This window comes from Ictalurus furcatus, chromosome 19, assembly GCF_023375685.1.
Source record: "Ictalurus furcatus strain D&B chromosome 19, Billie_1.0, whole genome shotgun sequence".
Taxonomy (NCBI): domain Eukaryota; kingdom Metazoa; phylum Chordata; class Actinopteri; order Siluriformes; family Ictaluridae; genus Ictalurus; species Ictalurus furcatus.
In genome coordinates this window covers 9,110,885-9,130,527 of record NC_071273.1, presented here as the reverse complement: position 1 = coordinate 9,130,527, position 19,643 = coordinate 9,110,885, and the positions used below count along the sequence as shown (strand labels likewise).

At 39.7% G+C, this 19,643-nt stretch overlaps 1 protein-coding gene across 1 annotated transcript in view; it reads right to left on the bottom strand.

The window, feature by feature from the left end:
* fgd6 (FYVE, RhoGEF and PH domain containing 6) overlaps positions 1-19,643 on the bottom strand; it is a 45,507-nt gene that overhangs the window by 16,259 nt on the left and 9,605 nt on the right. Inside the window, exons 3-8 of the mRNA XM_053650355.1 lie at positions 9,970-10,084; positions 7,972-8,039; positions 6,016-6,046; positions 3,320-3,471; positions 2,448-2,604; positions 416-503 (exon numbers count right to left, since the gene is read on the bottom strand). Of these exons, the coding sequence (XP_053506330.1) occupies positions 416-503; positions 2,448-2,604; positions 3,320-3,471; positions 6,016-6,046; positions 7,972-8,039; positions 9,970-10,084 (611 nt within the window). The remainder of the gene's footprint in view (positions 1-415; positions 504-2,447; positions 2,605-3,319; positions 3,472-6,015; positions 6,047-7,971; positions 8,040-9,969; positions 10,085-19,643) is intronic.

Genomic DNA, 19,643 nt, shown 5'->3' with positions numbered 1-19,643 from the left:
AAAAGTTCTGCTTTTATAAAGGTAGTCACACTTCTTAATGATTAAGTAATCTTGCATTAGTAACATCTGGCTGCTAATCATACTTGTGGAAGTAGGAAAAGGGGCGGAGGGGGATGGGGAGGGGGGGGGACCATCTTGAAATCTGGTGTCACCTGAGGTTATTGGTTCTTTTATAGACGTTGGTGAGGACCACACAATTGTTATTTAGGCCCTGATAAACAAAACCATACTGTAGAAATGAAGGAATGTGTACTTTCTTTTTCCCCATGACTGTTTACAGCCTATTAACTAATTACTTGCCTCTGTAACTAACCAGCTAACTAACTGTAACATAATTATGGAAACTGTTCATAAAGTTAAGAGTAACTTTAAATGGCAGTGTTTGAGATCTTGTAATCTGCAACATGTCGTGTACCTGTCAGCAGGAGTCGGTACTGTGGAATCCGCTGCACCGGTTTCAGTAGGTAATGCTTTAAAGCCAGACTGGCACAACGAGGACTCGTCTACCACCACATAGAGAGGAGCGAGAACAACATTGCAGTATTCAGCATTTTTCATTTTAACCCGATATCAATCTAACAGCAGACGAGCAGTGTTAAGATTCCAGCTCCAGGGAAGGCATGCCTTGCATGTTTTTAGGTTTTCCTGCTCGAACAGGCCTGATCTTGACGCTAGCGCAGCAGCATATAAAGTTGCGAACTCTGCCTGAGAAACTCTGCATTAAACCAATCGTTATTTCAGACCAATTATTTCAAACCCAGGCTGCAGTAGATGGACAGAAATGTGATACGTTTATAATTAAACATGTCAGAAATTTCCACTAGTTTATGATTACTATATTATTAGCACAAGTTGAGTACAGTTGAGTGCAGAAGTTTGAACCTCACATTTCTCATATTTTGAGAGGCAAGAAGTAAAATGTACCACTATTTGACTATTTATGTACAAAAAAGGAGAAAAGAATGAATTGTGGTGTTTGAGGATTTGTTTTAAGCCCATACCGTGAACTTACCCCCCCACCCCAAAAAAAAAAAATGAACACCACCTTAGTCTTGATTGAGCTGGCCGACCAGGTGCTCATGGCTTGAGCTGGCTCGATGTTTTCGAGGACCTGAGCTGTGGTAGGTTAACCTCGGTGGCTTCCAACCCTAGCTATAGGCGCACATATTATAATTAAGGCACGTGTTCATATAAATTCCAACAAAAGGCAGGACAGGACAGCGGTCTCTTCAAGTCAGTTCTAGACGATGCCATTTAGATCGATGTAAATAATAAGTCCCTTGCTTTGTAACACTGAATTTTAAACATTTTTTCATCCACAAAGACACCAGTGTTATTCTTCTCCTCAACAAGGGGCAGTATCACCATGGAGTAATTCTCTGTCTCAATGAACTATGACGTTGGCACTATTTATGAGTGCTGTCTGTTATGGTCTGGCCAGATGCACTATCAGGACCCCTGTCCAGGATGAAAGGAAGTAGACAGGAAGGTTACACATGTAACAGTGGAGGACCGCCAGGACACCTGTATCACCCGAGATGACGGGAATGGCTAGAGAACAAACGTGACGTGGCAGAGACCATTTATAGGCTACTCGTGTGAAGTCACGTCACGAGTCGATGACTTCTCTTTTAGGAAACTAGCAAACGGGAATACTTCATTAGTTCCACAGGAAACGGCTTTGGAATTCCAGTTGTATAACCACTGGACTTTCATCGCTGCCCAGGATTTCAGCAGTTACTGAAAATAAATGAATGAATGATCATTTGTGAAACCTAACACATAAAATGTCTAATTAATATAAACAAAAATTCATCGTCTCCTTCATTTTATCCTATGAAGGGTAGATAAATTGAAACTAAAAACTTGCCACACTGCACTACAATAATAAGAGTGCTGCAGGGATGAGGTATTTTTGTAGGCCAACCCGGAAGTCAGCATCACCCTGGTTCCCTTGAGGAAAATCCAACAGGATTTTTCCACTGGCTTTTAGATTACTGCAGAAAATAAGCTCTGTGACCAACAAAGGTTTATGATAATACTATAAGATAAATCTACAAGTTGGAAAGTTTGCAAGAGCTAAGCTGTAGTAGATGAGATTTCCTGTTCGGCGTGATGACGTTTAATTTCCCCCGACAACCTCTGTAGTCCCATTTAGCCACTTGTTAGCAACCGTCTTTTTCAAGACACCTAAAATCTTTAAAAATCACTAGTGGGGTATTACTGATGTATTTTATGTCGTAGTATAAAACGTGAAAATGTCTCGAGCTTGTGTCAACCACAGACCTTATTTCAGAGATTTAACCAAAAACCCATCGACTTCGGGACGATGGGACCGGAAGTGCTAAAATGCTAAACTCATTTCCGGGTGTTGCGATTCGTTCCCGCGGCTCTTCATACCGTCTCCTTAAACACGAGCGGAAACGCACGCAAACGTACAAGCCTACCTCAAACTGACGCACGACCGTTGCGAAAGAAGGGTTCTTGCGGCACTGTTCGTCCAACAGAGCCACGTTGCGATCGAACTCTCGGATGTATGTAGAGTACATCTTCAGATACGGTCCCTTCTGCACGAAGATGTCAGCCAGCCTCTGGTGATCCGACCTGTGTGTTTGGGATCACGCGGAAAAAAGTTAAAGACGATGCTTATTTATTTATTTATTTATTTATTTATTTATTTAAATGCTGAACGTTGTATTCTTCTTGCTAACATGAGGATAACATGCGCCACTGAAAAGCAAAACCTTCATTATATTGCCATCATGTTGCTTCATCTATTTTCAGTAGAAAACAAAATCAACAACAACAAACGAGAAGAATCGTTTTCCAGGAGGCGTTACCGTGCATACGGTTTATCGTCGCTTCATAGCACGGTGTTCGAAGAATAGCAAATGTTGCCTACTTCTGTCGAGAAATTTCTCAAGCACTCATATTCGCACTAGAACTCACATTCAGTCCAATTACTGAAACTTCATGAACTCCAAAAAAAAAACAAAAAAACAATTCATTCATTTAATTAGGTTTCATTTCTTAAAGAGGCACAAATAGCTCTAACTTTACGCAGGCCCAGTGTGCTTAGACACAGTATATTAAAATTGGCAACAAAACCACGCATCAATTGAGAATTTTTAACAAATTAAATAAAAGCCCACAATGCTGAGAAATGCCAGCTCCGACTCTGCAGAGACCCAGGTAATATAATATTGTGTAAACAGCATGATGAAAGGTTATGCGATTTTGGTTCTATGGAAATGTAATATTGGCTAGCTGTTCCCAACATGTGCGCTAGGAGTGTGTGCGTGTGTGTGTGTTTGTGTACCAGTGTGCGACTCTCTCCTCCAGCTCTCTCAGCAGGTCCTTGTTGAGCTCGTAGAGCTGAGGCAGGTAATACAGGATCTGATTCAGCACCCGCTCCTCCACCACAGGCTTCCCACTGGCACGGGTCGCTTTGGCAACCGCATCCCGGAAGTCCTGTCGAGAAAACGGAGAGGCTACAGACAAGTGCTTCACCTTACAATACTAATCGACAGTCCGACACGAGGTACATCATAACATCAATACGTGCTATAATGTCTATATCAGGGGTGTGCAATCATATCTGCAAAGTCCCGGGGTGGGTGCAGGTTTTCGTTTTAAATCAAGCAGGTGCCACTCAGTTCGTCTTGGCTTTCAATAGACTGAGGTGTGGCTCGGAATGAAAACCTGCACCTACACCGGCCCTTTGCAGATAAGATTACACAGCCCTGGTCTATATGCTACAGATGGCAAAGAGGAGTGGCCCTGTCTGAGACGTTCACCGAAAAAAAAAAGAATTCGCAGTCACACTCTATTCAACAGCTCGGAAAATAACAACAGCCGAAACGCACGACCCGAACCTGCTTTAAAGAGAACGGACAGAAATACCACAGGTTTTGACTCTTAAGGTGTTTTTCCACTGCACATTCAAAAACATAACCTGGGGCTCCTAGTTCATTTTCCACCAGGAACTGTAGTTGTGACAGTGAAAGCAACTACATTCTTAGATTAAACACTGCTTGTCGATTCCAGACTTACGTGACTTTACTAACTCTCCTGACGACAGACGTTTCACATGTGCTTTAAGTAATATGTTTGAAGATGAAGACTTGAATAATATGCTGGGATGTTAAGGAGTAACCAGCTTTATATCAGCTGCAAGGGAAATATTCGATTCAGTTCACTTTGATTTTGTATAGCGCTTTTAAACAATGGACATTGTCACAAAGCAGCTTTTACAAAAATATACACGTTCGGCAGCGAGGAAAAAAACTCCCCGAGACGACACGAGGAAAGAAACCAGACTCGAAGGGGAACCTCGTCCGGGTGACACCGGGTTAGTGCGATTGTGAATCGTTTCTCTTCTATAACTGCATACTATCTAGTCCAAAAGTGCCGACTGTGTAAACAGGAACGCAGGAGCTTATGAGCACCTCATAAGTATGAGCATTAGAATCGTTTCCGTATTTATCATGAAAGTGTATTGTGTTGAAAATACTAACAAAAAAGACTGTGTGTAAAATTCTCCAACATTAATAAACTTACAGAACGGTGAAATTACAGTGTTTATAATTCCAACTGACGCCACTGTAATGGTGTTATCACGTTCAGTGAAGTCATACCCCGTAATGTTAAAACAAAACCGAAGTCCTGAATTTGTGTAGTAAATGTCTGCTTTGTGAAGGCACAATTTTTGAGAGAAAAAAATAAACAAAATAAAACGCAGAACCAAAAGCCCAAGGTGTGGGGCTGGACCGGGACCTGATCCAACTCTTCCTATAAGCCTATAACTCTAACCTCTAATCCCTAACCTTAACCCACGAGACAGCTTACAGCACGAACAAACACGCACATCCTGGACTTTTGGTTCTGACTCCTCCCCCTGGTTCTGCTACGAGGGGTATCATGCAGGGACTATTCACCTCCACGCCAGTGGAAGATGCTCACCCGCCACTCCACAACTGCCAAGCACATGCAAACATTCCCACAATGCAAAGTCTCGCCAATCTTCTGAGTCTTTTGTATCGGTGCAGCTATTCTGGTGTTTGACCCTTGCCTTGATCTTTTGACTAGTCTTTGGGATCGCCCTTTGTCTGGAAATATTGTGCATTGTTGTGCTTGAACCTGGCTTGTTTTGACTGTCTGAGCACAGTATGTGCAACCAATCAGCAATGATCAGTGCCGCAAGCCCCGCCTCCAACTCCAGTCTTAGTGCCATTCTTGAGCAGGTACCAAAACCACACAACTAGAATGCTTGGTACTGGATTGGCAGCCAATAAATACATTTTTCGATTTATTTTAAAAGAACTGTTTCAGTTTTCTGGTGCCAAACGATTCAGTACTTTGTGCAGTGGAAAAAGGCTCTGAGTTTTGGTGGATCAGTTTGCACAGGAAACGACCAGGGGAGTTTTGGTATGAAGATAATCTCTCGCTTACTCCCTTCTCTGCCTCCCTCTCACACACACATGACCTTCTTAAAGGCAGCTGTTAGGGATCATGGCCAACTGCGTGGGCACCAGAGGGGGTGGGTGTGACCTCTTTCCTAAAAATCTCTCCGTCTCTCCCTCCTTTGTCTCGCCACGTCTTGCCTTCTGTTCCTTCCCTCTCTATTTTTGTTGCTGTTTTCTTGCTACGCTACACGCGCGCTTTCATTCTGGGCTGTTTTTTTTTTTTTTTTTTCCCCTCCTCTTTGTCCTTTAATTCATCGCTTCTCTTTCCTTTGTCTCTGATCATGTTTAAACCCGGTGCACTCCTCCACACACTCATTACAAGCACAGGCTGAAATAAAACCACAGGTGTGTATCAGTGTTTATACTGTGCTACAGCACTTCCTGTAATCCCGCAGGGGAAAAAAAAAATTCATAAATCACAAGTAGGGTTTATTACATACGTATGCAAACATTTATCCTATCTGTTTTTTTCTGGCCTTCAGATGACAAATCTATTTATTCATGAATTTTTTTTTTTTTTTTTTTTTAGAAATGATTGATATTTACTTACAATGTGCAGCAACTTCAGAACATCCACAAATCTGTAACAGACATATTTTCATAACCGTTATATCCATTCTATATATAAGCAGTATAATATTAACAAAGGATGGACACGATGGCAAAAATATCATCAAAAAAAAAAATCGTCTTAAATCACTAAATGTAGCTCTGACAGCTAAGTATACCAAAGAGTTACAAAAGAGTATATAAAAAAGTTCAAAGAACTGGATTTATGTAAGAGAATAGAAAGGTATTCCAAATGTAGTCAGTCTATCAGTGAAGATATTTTGGTGTCTGATACTTGCATATGTTTTGCATAGGAGCGATGAGGTTAATGTATTTAACACGTATTAGAAATAACCTCACTCGAACTCCATAAATCCATGCGCAAATCTCCATACGTGCTCCAAAGACAGTGTTAAGCTATATAATATTCTGTTTATATGGAGAGTCTGCATTTACAAAAGAAAAAATATTATAATGTACATCACTTCCTGCTTTTCACTACAGTTCTGTCCCAGGCTGTCTGTGTGTGTGTGTGTGTGTGTGTGTGTGTGTGTGTGTGTGTGTGTGTGTGTGTGGTGTGCATTACATAACTCCACTTCTTGTCTTGGCCAGAGCGATTTGAAGTTGTGCTAAAGACGACGGCTGCGTCCGAAACCGCATACTTACCTACTATATAGTAGGCGAGAAACAGTAATACCCAGATGGCATACTGCTCCCGGCGAGATTTCGCAGCGTGCAACTGACGGACACTACGCGAGTCAAACAATCCCATAATGCAATGGGACTGGTGCGGACGAGCTCAGGGAAAAAAAAACAAAAAACGCGTAAGACAGCGTCGGCTCTTTTTAAGAATTAAACCTTGTTAAACAGGACTTGTTTAACAATACCCGAATAAATTGTTAACTTGTTGAAGATTTTTTGCGTTTATGATGACGTCGAAGGTCACATGACGATGCTAACATGGCGGATGTAGTATGTCCGGGATTGTATTCATAATACACACACATACTGATTAGTGCGTACTGTCATAGTATGCGATTTCGGACGCAGCCAAAGTGTTTCTGGTTGTCCAAAATGGCCGCCCGCTCAAAACATAACAGAGTGCGTCTCAATCAGCTCCCTAGCTCCCTAGGTGGGGAATCAGTATATGGTGTACACGAGTTCGGGTACTGGGAAATATTACATTTGTTAGCTTAGCTAGTGAATCTTTCAACAAAAAAAAAAAATCATTGAACGCTTAAAAGTCTTTAGACTCAAACAAACCGTATAGAGAACGCCAAATAAAGATAAATCGGTAACGTAAATAATCATATGAGAGCTACAACAACGATAACAAGCTACTTACATTTGTAGAAGTTACCTGAGAGTTTGTCCGCCATTTTTCCCCCCACCCAGAGTTGAACATAGTGAGCATCGCTGCTCCCTGGGTTTTGTGGTGCATTGTGGGATTTATTTAGGGAGCAAACGATCGAGTGCACTGGAAAGAGTTTGCGATTGAGACAGCCCTTAAAATGGCCGACGCCCTGATCAGTCGACTAGGGAGCTGATTGAGATGCACCCATAAACCAACACATACAATTTCAAAACTAAAAGGTACTAAATTATGGCGCTATCAAGGTACCTTTAAGGTGCATATTTTTACTTGGAAACCTTTACAGATAACTTAAGGTACATAATTAGACCTTATATAATGTATAACGTAAGGAACACTTCTCTAAAAGCTAATCAAACACCGCATGCACATTTCTAGGTAAAAGATCATTTTTTTTATTAAAGGATATTTGGTTTGTGATTGTAGCTCCAGTACAGAACTAACCTCAGACGTTAAATACGTCTCTCGGCTGATGGGACTACGTTCGGAGCGAGCGGCAAATGATGTGAAACCGTCAGCTACTTATTACTGTCGCCTTTACGCACAAACAACCCACGAGTACACAAATACTATGGTTTTACTCACACTTTCTCGGAGCTCATGATCTCCATGGCAATGTGAACCACTTTATTCCTTTTTGCTTTCTCGACCTCCTAATGAGACACACACACAAACACGCATCAAAATCACAGCAGGCATACGCAGCTATAGCAGCGCAATACTGCAACACTTACACTCTCATCGCATCCAACCATCTCAGGTGAGTGACAACACACAGCTTCATATCAGTGCAGACTCCCTGACTTCACCCTCACACTGGTGGGTGTGTATGTGTGTGTGTGGGTGTGTGTGTGGGGGGGGGACGACTGAGGGTCTTTATTTGGATCCAAGGTCTGTCTCAACATAAGTACAGTTTGACTGAGTAGACCTCCTGTTTCTCACACAGTCTGTGTGTGTGTGTGTGTGTGTGTGTGTGTGTGTGTGATTTAACCAGAGAATAGTTAACAAAGAGAGAGAGAGAAAGAACAATAGAAGGAGGTTTGTTCAAAAAACCCTTTTTAGCAGACACGCTGAAAAGTGTTGACGTTTTTAAGGTGAAATGTAACCACGTACCAAAGTGCAACGATTTTCACACCGTTTTGTACAAAAACGAGAACTTTGTGGTTAAAATTGTGTGTTTTCTCCTGTTTTTTTTATGTTTGGTGTTCAGGCGCTTTGATAATGAGACACTGGGCCGTATTAATCAGCATGTTTCCATTTGTGAATCACGTAAAAAAAAAAAATACTGCTAAATGGTCTGCACTTATATAGCGCTTTTTTTTTTTTTAACCTTAGCAGGTCTACAAAGCGCTTTACACTGTGTCTCATTCACACACACACTCACACACCAATGGTAGCAGAGCTGCCATGCAAGGTGCTAGCTTGCCATCGGGAGCAACTCGGGGTTCAGCGTCTTGCCCAAGGACACTTCGGTATGTGGAGTCACGTGGGCCGGGAATCGAACCGCCAACCCTACGATTAGTGGACAGCCCGCTCTACCACCTGAACCACAGCCGCCCAAAAGTTTATTTATTAAAGATTTTTACGATCTAGAAGCAAAAATCTGTAATTACGTGTCAATTGCACAAACCTGGAACGTTTCCACGGTAGGAGTAAGGTTGAGTTTACTGACAGCATGAGAAAATGATTCATTTATTTATTAGTTTATGGAAGATCACATTACTGTGCTTTAAAAAAGAAAAAAAAAAAAGGCAAAGGCTTATAAATATCTTTATGTCAACATTGACCAGAATTTACAATTTCCAGTGTGTGTGGTTTTTTAAAAAAATTTTTAAGTATCAGTATTGGAGTACTAGATTTAGTATTACTTGGGTTTGGATAAAAATAAATAAACAAACAAATAAATAAATAAATCAGTGGAATCACCCATCTGTAATAAGCAGACTTCTCCACCCTGAGGCTATTTTTAATCACTCTGAGCTTAAATAATGGCTTTGGGTAGCTTTCTGCTAGCTGTCATTTCTAAAAGTTACAGTTTTGGGACTGTTGCATCATTAACGTCTCCAGAATTCCTCAGAGGTAAATATATATGGAGTAAGACTTCATTCTCAGAGTAGTTGGAATACCCAGAGAGGTAAGCTTTTATAAAACTCCACCATCTGAGCACTGAATACAGCCAAGCCATTGACGCATAGCTGTACGGTAACAACATGAGATTCTTAAAAGATTTCGGAAACCACTAATTATCCAGGTGTGTCAGTGGGGAAAACCGAAATCTGAGAAAATGACACATATAGTCTGAATTTAGGAAGCACTGTGTTTAAGGTGCTCATTTACTACATGCTTAACATAACTTTACAGGATGTGCGTGTAGAGTAAGCTTAAAACGCATCTACGGTACATAACCGGATCTTAGGAACCCTTTTGAGGGCACATTTATATTGTTTGTATATTGGCTACATAATCAAAATAAATAACCCTGATTATCAAGCGTACTCTATATTTCACATTGTCTGGCTGCAGTTCAAATGAATCCTTGCTTCACGCTGCACTTACAGGGTATGTGAATGAACACGGTCTCACCTCTTTGTCTCTTGACTGGTCCATTTCATCCTTGCTGGACGTGGAGCTGTTGTCGTCCTCCTCGTTCGAGCTTAGCCCCTCCTCTTCCTCTGATAGGTCACCGGACAAATGAGGCCTGTTAGCAAATCACAATGGACACGTTTATCGGCCCCGATTCATATACGCACGTGCTGAACTCAAATCATCGAAATCACAGTAAACATTATTCTTTAGACAGAGAATAATGGATAGTGACACCCTCCATGAATTTACTGTACTAATGTGCCTTTTTGGTCGGTCCTGGTGTGATTTTTATTATTATTCATTAATTAATTAATTGTATTTATTTTATTATTTGTATGTTTTTGTCCTGCCAATTCCTACTCACCAGCCAGTTAACATGGAGGTTAAAACGTGCTTCCTCCGAGACACGTGAAGTCAGCCAAGCACATCTTTTCAAACTGCTGCTCATGCTGTATCACAGGGCAGTGTAACACACTCGGAGGAAAGCGCTATTCGCCCCCTTCCCCTTTCACGAGCTCACAAATGCCACGATTGGCCGGCGTCACTGTGATTGACAGGAGAGGCAGATTGCTATTGGCATTCCAATTTTGCCGCCTTGCCTCATCTGCATTCGAACATGCAATCTCCTGGCAATGGGGTGACCGCTTTCCTGTTGCGCCACTCGGCAGCCCCTGGTGTGATGTAATTTTGAAAGAAACCTATTGCTTCAGTGAATGCCCGAGGCTGTTGCTAGTCAGGGTTTCCAAAACTGCCAAAAACAAGTGTCATTTCCAAACCAGTCCACAAAATACTAACAAGTCCAAACAAACAAAGTGCTTATATTTAGCTGTAGGATGTCATATCCAACTGTTAGGCGCTAAGATCGGTTGGTAAAATATACAACAGCGCTGTCCTACAGTTGAAGAAGTCTTCCTCTTCCAAACCCTGTACATTTTAAAGCCCATTAAGAACACCATGGCAAAACGTGTTATTAAAAAGTCTTAACATTCTATAAAAAACAAATATAAACTATCTTAACTTTCACGTTTCTTACATAAGCAGCAATAAAACAACACTTTCTTACACTGGCTAGTTATTTCATAAATTTATCTCGTATTATTACACACGGTGCTGTGAAAAAAGTCTTTTGTTCTGTTTTTGTGCATCTCTCATACTAAATAGTTTTTGATCTTCAAACGAAATACAACATAAAAAAAAGTAAACACACAATACAGTTTTTATTTTCTTATTGAAGCAAAAAAAAAAAAAAAAAAAAAAAAGTTATCCAACCTGTGACCAATGTGAAAAACTATTTGCCACCTTAAACTTAAAATCTGGTTGTGCCACCTTTAGCGGCGATAACTACAACCAAACGCTTCCGATAACTGGAGAGCAGTGTTTCACTTACTTCTAGGACTAGGATTTACTCCTATGCTTTGGATCATTGTCTTGTTACATAATTCAGTTGCTCTTGAGTTTCAATTTACAGACTGAAGACCGGACATTCTCTTTTAGGATTTTCTTGTAGAGAAAATACTCTCAGGTATTGCAAGTTGCCCAGGCCCTGAAGCAGCAAAGCATCCCCACACCATCACACTCCCACCACCATGCTTGACTGTAGGTATGATGTTCTTTTTGTAGAATTCTGTGTTTGGGGATGTAACGGGACCCCTGTCTTCCAAAAAGTTCCACTTTCGACTCATCAGTCCATAGAACGTTCTCCTAAAAGGTTTGAGGATCATCAAGGTGTGCTCTGGAAAAATTCAGATGAGCCTTAATGTTCTTCTGGGTTAGCAGTGCTTTTCACTTCGCCACACTTCCATGGATGCCATTTTTGCCCAGTGTCTTTCTGATAGTGGAGTCATGAACAGTGACCTTTATTGATGCAAGAGAGGCCTGTAGTTCCTTTCATGTTGCTCTTGGCTCTTTTGTGACTTCCTGGATGAGTCGTTGCTGTGCTCTTGGAGGAATTTTGGAAGGTCGGCCACTTCTGGGAAGGTTCACTACTGTGCCGAGTTTTTCCATTTGGAGATAATAACTCTCACTGTGGTTCTTTGGAGTCCCAGACCCTTTGAAATAGCTTTGTAACCCTTCCCAGACTGATGTGTTTAAATCACTTTCTTCCTCATCATTTCTGGAAATTCTTTCAATTTTGGCAAAGTGTATAAGACCTTATAACCAACTTCATGCTGTTGAAAAAGTTCTATGTAAGTGTAGATTTGATTGAACAGGGTTTACAGTAATCAGGCCTGGTTGTGTCTAGTCCAGCTGAACCCCATTATGAATGCAGTTTCATAGATTTGGGGAATTAGTAACTATGGGGGCAAATACATTTTCACACAGGCCCAGCTGGTATTGGATAACTTTTTTGATTCAATAAATAAGATCATTTAAAACTGTATTTTGTGTTTACTCAGGTTGCCTTTGTTTTATATAATTTTTTGTTTTAATTCTGAAACAACTTAGTATGAGATATACACAAAAACAAAAGAAATCAGAATGGGGCAAATACTTTTTCACAGCACTGTATATTGCCATCAATAGGGTCCATCTCAAGTTGTCCAATAATTGTAAAGTTGGTTTTGTTTTGAGTGATTACCTCTATGTATTGCCATTGAACAACCACCACTTTTTTTTTTCATTTACTTGGTTTAAAGCACCCCATTATGGGTTTTCATGCATTACCTTTCATGTCGTGTGTTATAGAGCTGTTTGTGAATGTAAAAAGTCTGCACGGTTTCAAAAATCAAAGCGCACGACAAACGGGGTTATTGACTCCCAAAAGAAATAACCAATTCTGAACAGCTGAAACGAGTCGTCAGTAATTCCAGACACGTCCTGTCCTAACCTACGTAATTTGGTAACAAACACCCCACCTCTGGTCTTCATTGGTTGCTCGCAAACAATGTGTACTTTGACCCGCCCTCAAACACTGAAGTTATAGTTGCGCCCTGAAAGAGTTAGGTTCATGTCTAGAAGATGTTGTTTTCTGCGCTGCTTTGCAGGGACTCACAAAAGATGAGAATGTAAAGCGTCAGTGGTTAGAATTCATTTTAAAACGATACCACAGCAGTTCATCTCCGACCTTCGTTTCTGTTCCCGTCATTTCACTGACGACTGCTTCTCAAATCTAGCTCAAGTCAACACGGGATTTTCAAAATGATGATTCATTAAAGATGGGGCTGTGCCCACTTTATTTGAACCATCTTGTGCCTCTGGATCACAACCTGTATGTATGATTAGGAAATGTCCTGTATATGCACTATACTTACGCAAGAACTCCTTTAAAAAAAAATTTAAATGCTCAAACTCACAATTTTTTACAGCAGAATGCTACTATAGAGGACTTATTTCTGTGAAAACTTTAGGTTTGTATCTGGTTCCCCACCAGAGATATTCAAATCGGAAAGTGAGGGGAATTTATAAAAAATATATAACTTTCTCGCTCCAATTTAAAAAAAAAAAAGAGAAGTCTCAAACCTGAAATGTTCTGCATGCTATAACTATAACTTACCTAGGTAGCCCCTTAAAAAAAATATAAACTGACCCTAAAAGTGGAATTGTGAGCAATCCTGAGCAATACAATTGGACTTAAGTTCTAAGTCTAATTAACAAGAATGTGCAAAATATGTAGATGTGCAGTGCATCCGGAAAGCATTCACGGCGCTTCACCTTTTACTTATGTGCATGTGCTTTTTTTGTTTTTTTAATTTTTAATAAATTTGCAAAGACGTCAAACAAACTTCTTTCACGTGGTCATTATGGGGTATTGTTTGTAGAATTTTGAGGAAAATAATGAATTGAATCCATTTTTGGAATAAGGCTGTAACATAACAAAACGTGGAAAAAGTGAAGCGCTGTGAATACTTTCCGGATGCACTGTACCTTGTAATGTGCGCTAGAGTTCAGTTTCTGTTTCAAGGAGCTAGACCTAACCTGAGCTGAGAGGTTTACGTAAACTGCTGTATAACCGATATTTGTTGTGTACCAAGACACAAAGATGGCCGTTGTAGTTAAACCAGTAGTTATAGAGGTAATCGCTCAAAAAAAAAATTAAAATAAATAAATAAATAAATTTGGAAAATTAAAAATGGTCAAGCAACCTGTATTGGAGCAGATAGAATGACCCAATAAAGAATAGCTGTGAGAATGAGTATACCAATATAGAGGTTGTATATGGAGGTGTAATTAATATAATGTAGTAGGGCTGGGCAATATGACAAAATGATCATATCATGAAGGCATTTATACAATACATATCACACCATATAGGTTTACTAACAAACTGTAGTGTTGCATTTAAAAAAAAAAAATTAAAATAAATAAAAAAAGTCTGACTGAGGAGATACAGTACTGTGCAGAAGTCTTAGGCACCCTATTTTTTTTAGTACAAACGTTGTAATAGATTTTTATTTTATGACTTCTACATTATCGAGTCAGTACAAAAACATTTTAGATTTCCAAACGTTAGTTTTCCAGCGCAAATTAAACATTAAAGAAAAATGTTTGTATGTCATTAAAGAAAGCAGCATATTAAGTGTTAATAATATTGTCTAGTCCATGTTTGGAGTTCTGTGTGGAATGTCTCAGATTGGGCTTTTTTCTCCTCTCTGCTTTTTTGTGTTGTTCCAGTGCAAACAAAAGAAATAAACAGGAGCATTCCAAAGCATTTGTAATTTTCTGGGAGAACTAGTGCAATATCTGACAGAAATGCAGGGGCCCATATTTTTGGCCATGACTGTATGTATGTATATATGTATATATGATATATGTATGTATGTGTGTGTACATACATATACATATACATATATATACATATATACATATATACACAAACACACACACATATTAAGTCTGTAACACCTAATAGATAAAGTCAATTATTAAAATAATTGATAACGAATTTCATTATGGATTAGTTGGGTCTGTGACGTCATTGACTACGTTTAATTGGACAGCAGTAATCTAATTATTGAGCTTACTCTGAGAAAGATAATATTGTGATTAAGGTGTTTACATGAGTCGCTTTTAGAAGATTCCTTTCATGTTCCTCTTTTACATGTTATAGAACATAGAGCGATTAACCGCACACGTCATTACGTCACCGCGCCACGCCGTCCGACGTCCCTCCAGAATTTCACGTATCGACATACAGTTCGTCTTCGTTATGGAACCGTATACAGTTTTAGGTGTTTCATTTTTAATTTTACGAAAGCTTCAAGTGCGGTTAATTATTTGTCATGCTGTACGTGCAAATAGACGACTGCTTGAAGCCGTGCGCTGCGTCCCAAACCGCATACTTACATACTATATAGTAGATGATATACACGTATTTCACCTACTATATAGTAGGTAAGTACGCGGTTTGGGACGCAGCCGTGCTCTCTTGTTTGCCGTAAAACGGTTGAGCGCTGCCGTGTGTGTGCGTGTCCTGTCGCAAAATGCGGTGAAAACTCTCACACGACGTTAATAGTGTGATTAAGGTGTGTACACGTCGATAACGCGACTAAAACAGGAGTATTCCATACGTCTTAATTCGATTTGTGTTTACTTCGAGTATGACTTTAATCGGATTAAGGTCATCAATAATCTCTGTTTACATGCTAGTTTCTTAATCAGAGTATCGTCTTAATCGGGTTCATATCGGATTATCGTTGTCCATGTAAACGTACTGTTTGTGGATATCCCCCCGTCAGTGACGTCACTTCACAACGGTGAAAAACGCATTTCTATGAATAAAACGCATCTGAGAAACAGCGGAGGTCACAGATTGCGCTGCCGCGTTAAAAGTGCACGACCCAGGTCGTCCAAACCACGAGAATGTTTTATATTAAGCGCTTCAAATAAACTCGTGAGTGTATTAACGTGGCTCGTCGTGTCAGATGCTGATTAATGTGTTCCAGACGTGTTTTCTTCAGCGCAGAAATGACATTTTTACCTTTATATCCTTATCTGTAACTGCTATAAATTCACACCAGTGTTTCCATTTTACATAAAGACTCATTCTGATAGCGAGTGAGTCTCCATTAAACTCCACTGAATGAGCGCGAGTCCACGCGTGCACATCAGTCAAACAGCGCGCGATAGAAAGGAATCGCTATAACTCTGACTGAAATATTCATTTTAATCAAATATGTTGTTTGATGCTATATTAACGATATTTAGAAACTAAAGTAATGGTGTTTTTATGAGAGCAGTAACTGTAACAGGGTTAGAACATGTAATTGTATATAAATGTAAGAAGTGTCGCAAATTTACTTGTGTTACTGTGTTCAGTAACCAGTTAACAATCAGTTTGAGCTTTTATTTATTTATTTTTTAAAAAAGCATTTTTAATATAGTGATTTAACATCTGCTTTAAAGCTTGTGGACAATCGGTTGGTTTTTTTTTCCCCAAAATATCATGTTAATATTTTTAAAAATCCTGTGCACAATGCACATTTAATACCTTTTCCATAGCCTTCAATTTGCACAGTGTTCGAAGGACGACATCGGGCAGAATGGGAAATAACACGTTTGTTCGAAAAAATACAGAAAATAAAAATGGGCCTTTTAAGCCAACTAATAGATCAATCAAAGAAATAATCGACAGAATAATCGATTATCAAAATAATCATTAGTTGCAGCCCTAATATGTTATTTATATATAATATCTACAAAATGTCTATATACTGTTTACATTTATTTATTTATTTATTTATTAACTGAAAAGGAGAATATTTTAACACCAAATCAGCTGCTTCCAGTTGGTTTGCATTCATAAAATGACAAGATATCACAATACCCAGAAAATATCTCAGAAAAGTGCATTGTGACCATATCGATATAATAATCGTCAGATCGCCCAGACCGATTCAAAACAAAGACAAAGAAAGAAAATAAAATCAACCTGTTATGTCTATCGGCAGCGACTGGACCAGCAGTGGCTCGTGACTATAGTTTTTGGTGAGGCAGGCAAAAATGAATCTCAAAGCCTGAGACAAAGTTAAGTCAAGAGGCTATCATACTTGACTTATGCTGCTACATTACTAGCTACTGAACGCTTAGAGCACCCCTGTAACATGCGGTTGAGAGTCGACACCATCCAGTCATCCAGTCTAGTAGCTTGTTTTTGAGGTAATATTAACCTGACACCAACCCAGAACATTTTGGGAATTGAAAAAGAGTGACGTTTTCTCTCTCGGAGACTTTCTCAGCATGTGAAATACTTGTTTCTCACGTATTTCTAATGTACAGACATTAACCAATCCATAAATCCCCCTTTTCCCTCTCCCAATCTTAGAAATAGTTCTGTACATCACAGACACACTGTCTGCACTTAGACTTTGCTTTTTAGTGACAGTTTATTATATATATCATGCCAAATATTTGCTATAAAACAAGATCTTGGTGCCTGTAGAGTTGTTTTAAACATGCTCAATCTGGCAACCCTGTCATTAACTGTCTCGTACACTCCTCCTCCTATGAAAAGCAGAGCGTATACCTTCCCCGTCTGTTAGTGCTCGTTTTGTTTTGGTTTTTTATGATGAGGTGCAATAATTACTCTATGGAAGCAGGACGGGGCAGCGAGTGCTCTGCCCCGCGACTGCGCAACATCTAGAAATGTGAGTAAAACAAATGGAATATCAGCTTATATTTGTCCAGTAGCGATTGTTTTTAATCTGTAATTCACTCAAAAGAGATCGATGGTATTTAACGGAGTTGTGGAAGAGGATTTTATGAAGATTATTTAAAAGGCAAATAAATGGTGGGGCTCCTTATGGACGAGCTGCCAGTGGACAGTTCAAAAGGATGGTGAAATCTGAGGATCTGGCAACACTGGTCACTAGGTGGTCTTTTGAGGGACAACAGCGCTCGGATTCGGACCGCAGCAACCGTGCCCGGTGTGAAAACCCCCTAAATACAGGATCTTATGCAATTCCAATATGTAAATACAGGCTATACAGCACTGCAGCGCTGCCTCAAGCATTACTGTACAGCATTCTTCAGCAACAGTAGAAGGTTAGACATCGACATGATAAACACAGTGAATAGAATAAGTAGGATTAATATGCAATAATAAACTATATAAAATATGATATAAAAACAAAAGAAAGAAAATCTACAATCGATCCTAAAATCAAGAACAAACAATAAAATCCCCACAGACACTCCTGGCTAAACGAACGAGCTGCTACCAGACTATGAAGTTTCAACGTACTCTGAATTTCATTTCAACCACAGCCAAAGGACAAAATTAACGAATTAAAGGCAAACAAGTGAATTCTTTTTAGTGTTACACTTTTAAACTTAATTATTGTTATACATATTGCTTATCATGAAAATGCCATGTGATACAATACACCCCTAATGCCTAACACACACACACACACGCGAAAGCATCGCCTAAGAGAAATAAAACGCTCGCTCTTGATAACTGAATTGAGTATTAGTGCTGTGTTAGAAACACGCGTCCAGAATACAAACCCTGTCTGAAAACTCATCAGTGTTGACGCTTTATTTGAGAATATATTCCAATTTCAATCTCACACAGCCATGTTGTGAATTTTTTTTGTTTGTGTGTGTGGGTGTTATCGGATTAGAATAAGTAGTCCCGTTTTTAAAGGGTTGAAGGACTAATTTCTCACACTCACACCAACTCGGTCTCTCCCTATTCTCCTTTTACACCTCTCTACCCCTTCTCTCCCTCTCCCCTTTTCTTTCCCTCACTCCCCCTCGCTTTCTCTCATTCTGTCTCCCGCTGCAGGCAGACAGAGCTCCTCTTGTTTACTGCCTCAGGCAGCTTATATAAACTCAGCCTGTAAAGGGACGCCAGAGAGACAACACACACACACACACACACACACACACACACAGAGTTCAAATACAGTAAATCTAGTATATTTAACTGCCATACAAGATGCAAAATGCAACTAAAATCCCCGTCAATATGTAATGAACATTTCCTTCAGAATGAGCTTTTGAGCGTAAAACAAGACACACACACACACACACACAAATGAAATTACCCGACGATGCCTGACTTGCATTACCTAAAGACCAGCCACTTGAATAATAACAAACTGACTCTCTCAGACTGCAAGTACAAAATGTAGATCGTTTTCTGTTTGTTAAGCTCAGACGCGAAAACGTGCGAGATTTCAAAACACACACTCAAGGCGCTAAGAAAAACAATAATGCTACTTTATAAACGAGTGTTCAAATGAAATCCGAATGAAAATGGTCACCAGCTGTGGTTTGTTTTTTTTTTGCTCTCTGCTAAAACAGGTAATGCTTAAAAAAAAAAAAAAAAAAAAAAAAAAAAAAAAAAAAAAAAAAAAGATATCTCACTGGAAAATCCGAGTTAGCATTGAACACAGTACAGAACAGAGGAGAGGTTGTTGTGTCATAAAATTTAACAGCCAATCGTGTTTCGGTATGCAAATACAGGCCATGCAACTCTGCAACACTGACCAGTTGAGCTTGAATTCAAATCGTCAAGATTCGTGACGTGACTATTGTATTGATAACGGAAACGAGAGAAAACATGATGGCGAGAGAGAGAGAGAGAGAGAGAGAGAGAGAGAGAGAGAGACGGAGAGCGAGAGAGATTATTTTCCAGAAGCTCTGCCCTCTCTCCTCTCCAGATATTTCCTGCTCTGGCCACTGAAAATAACCCACAGGAAAGCGAGTCAGCCTGATCTCCAAGAGTG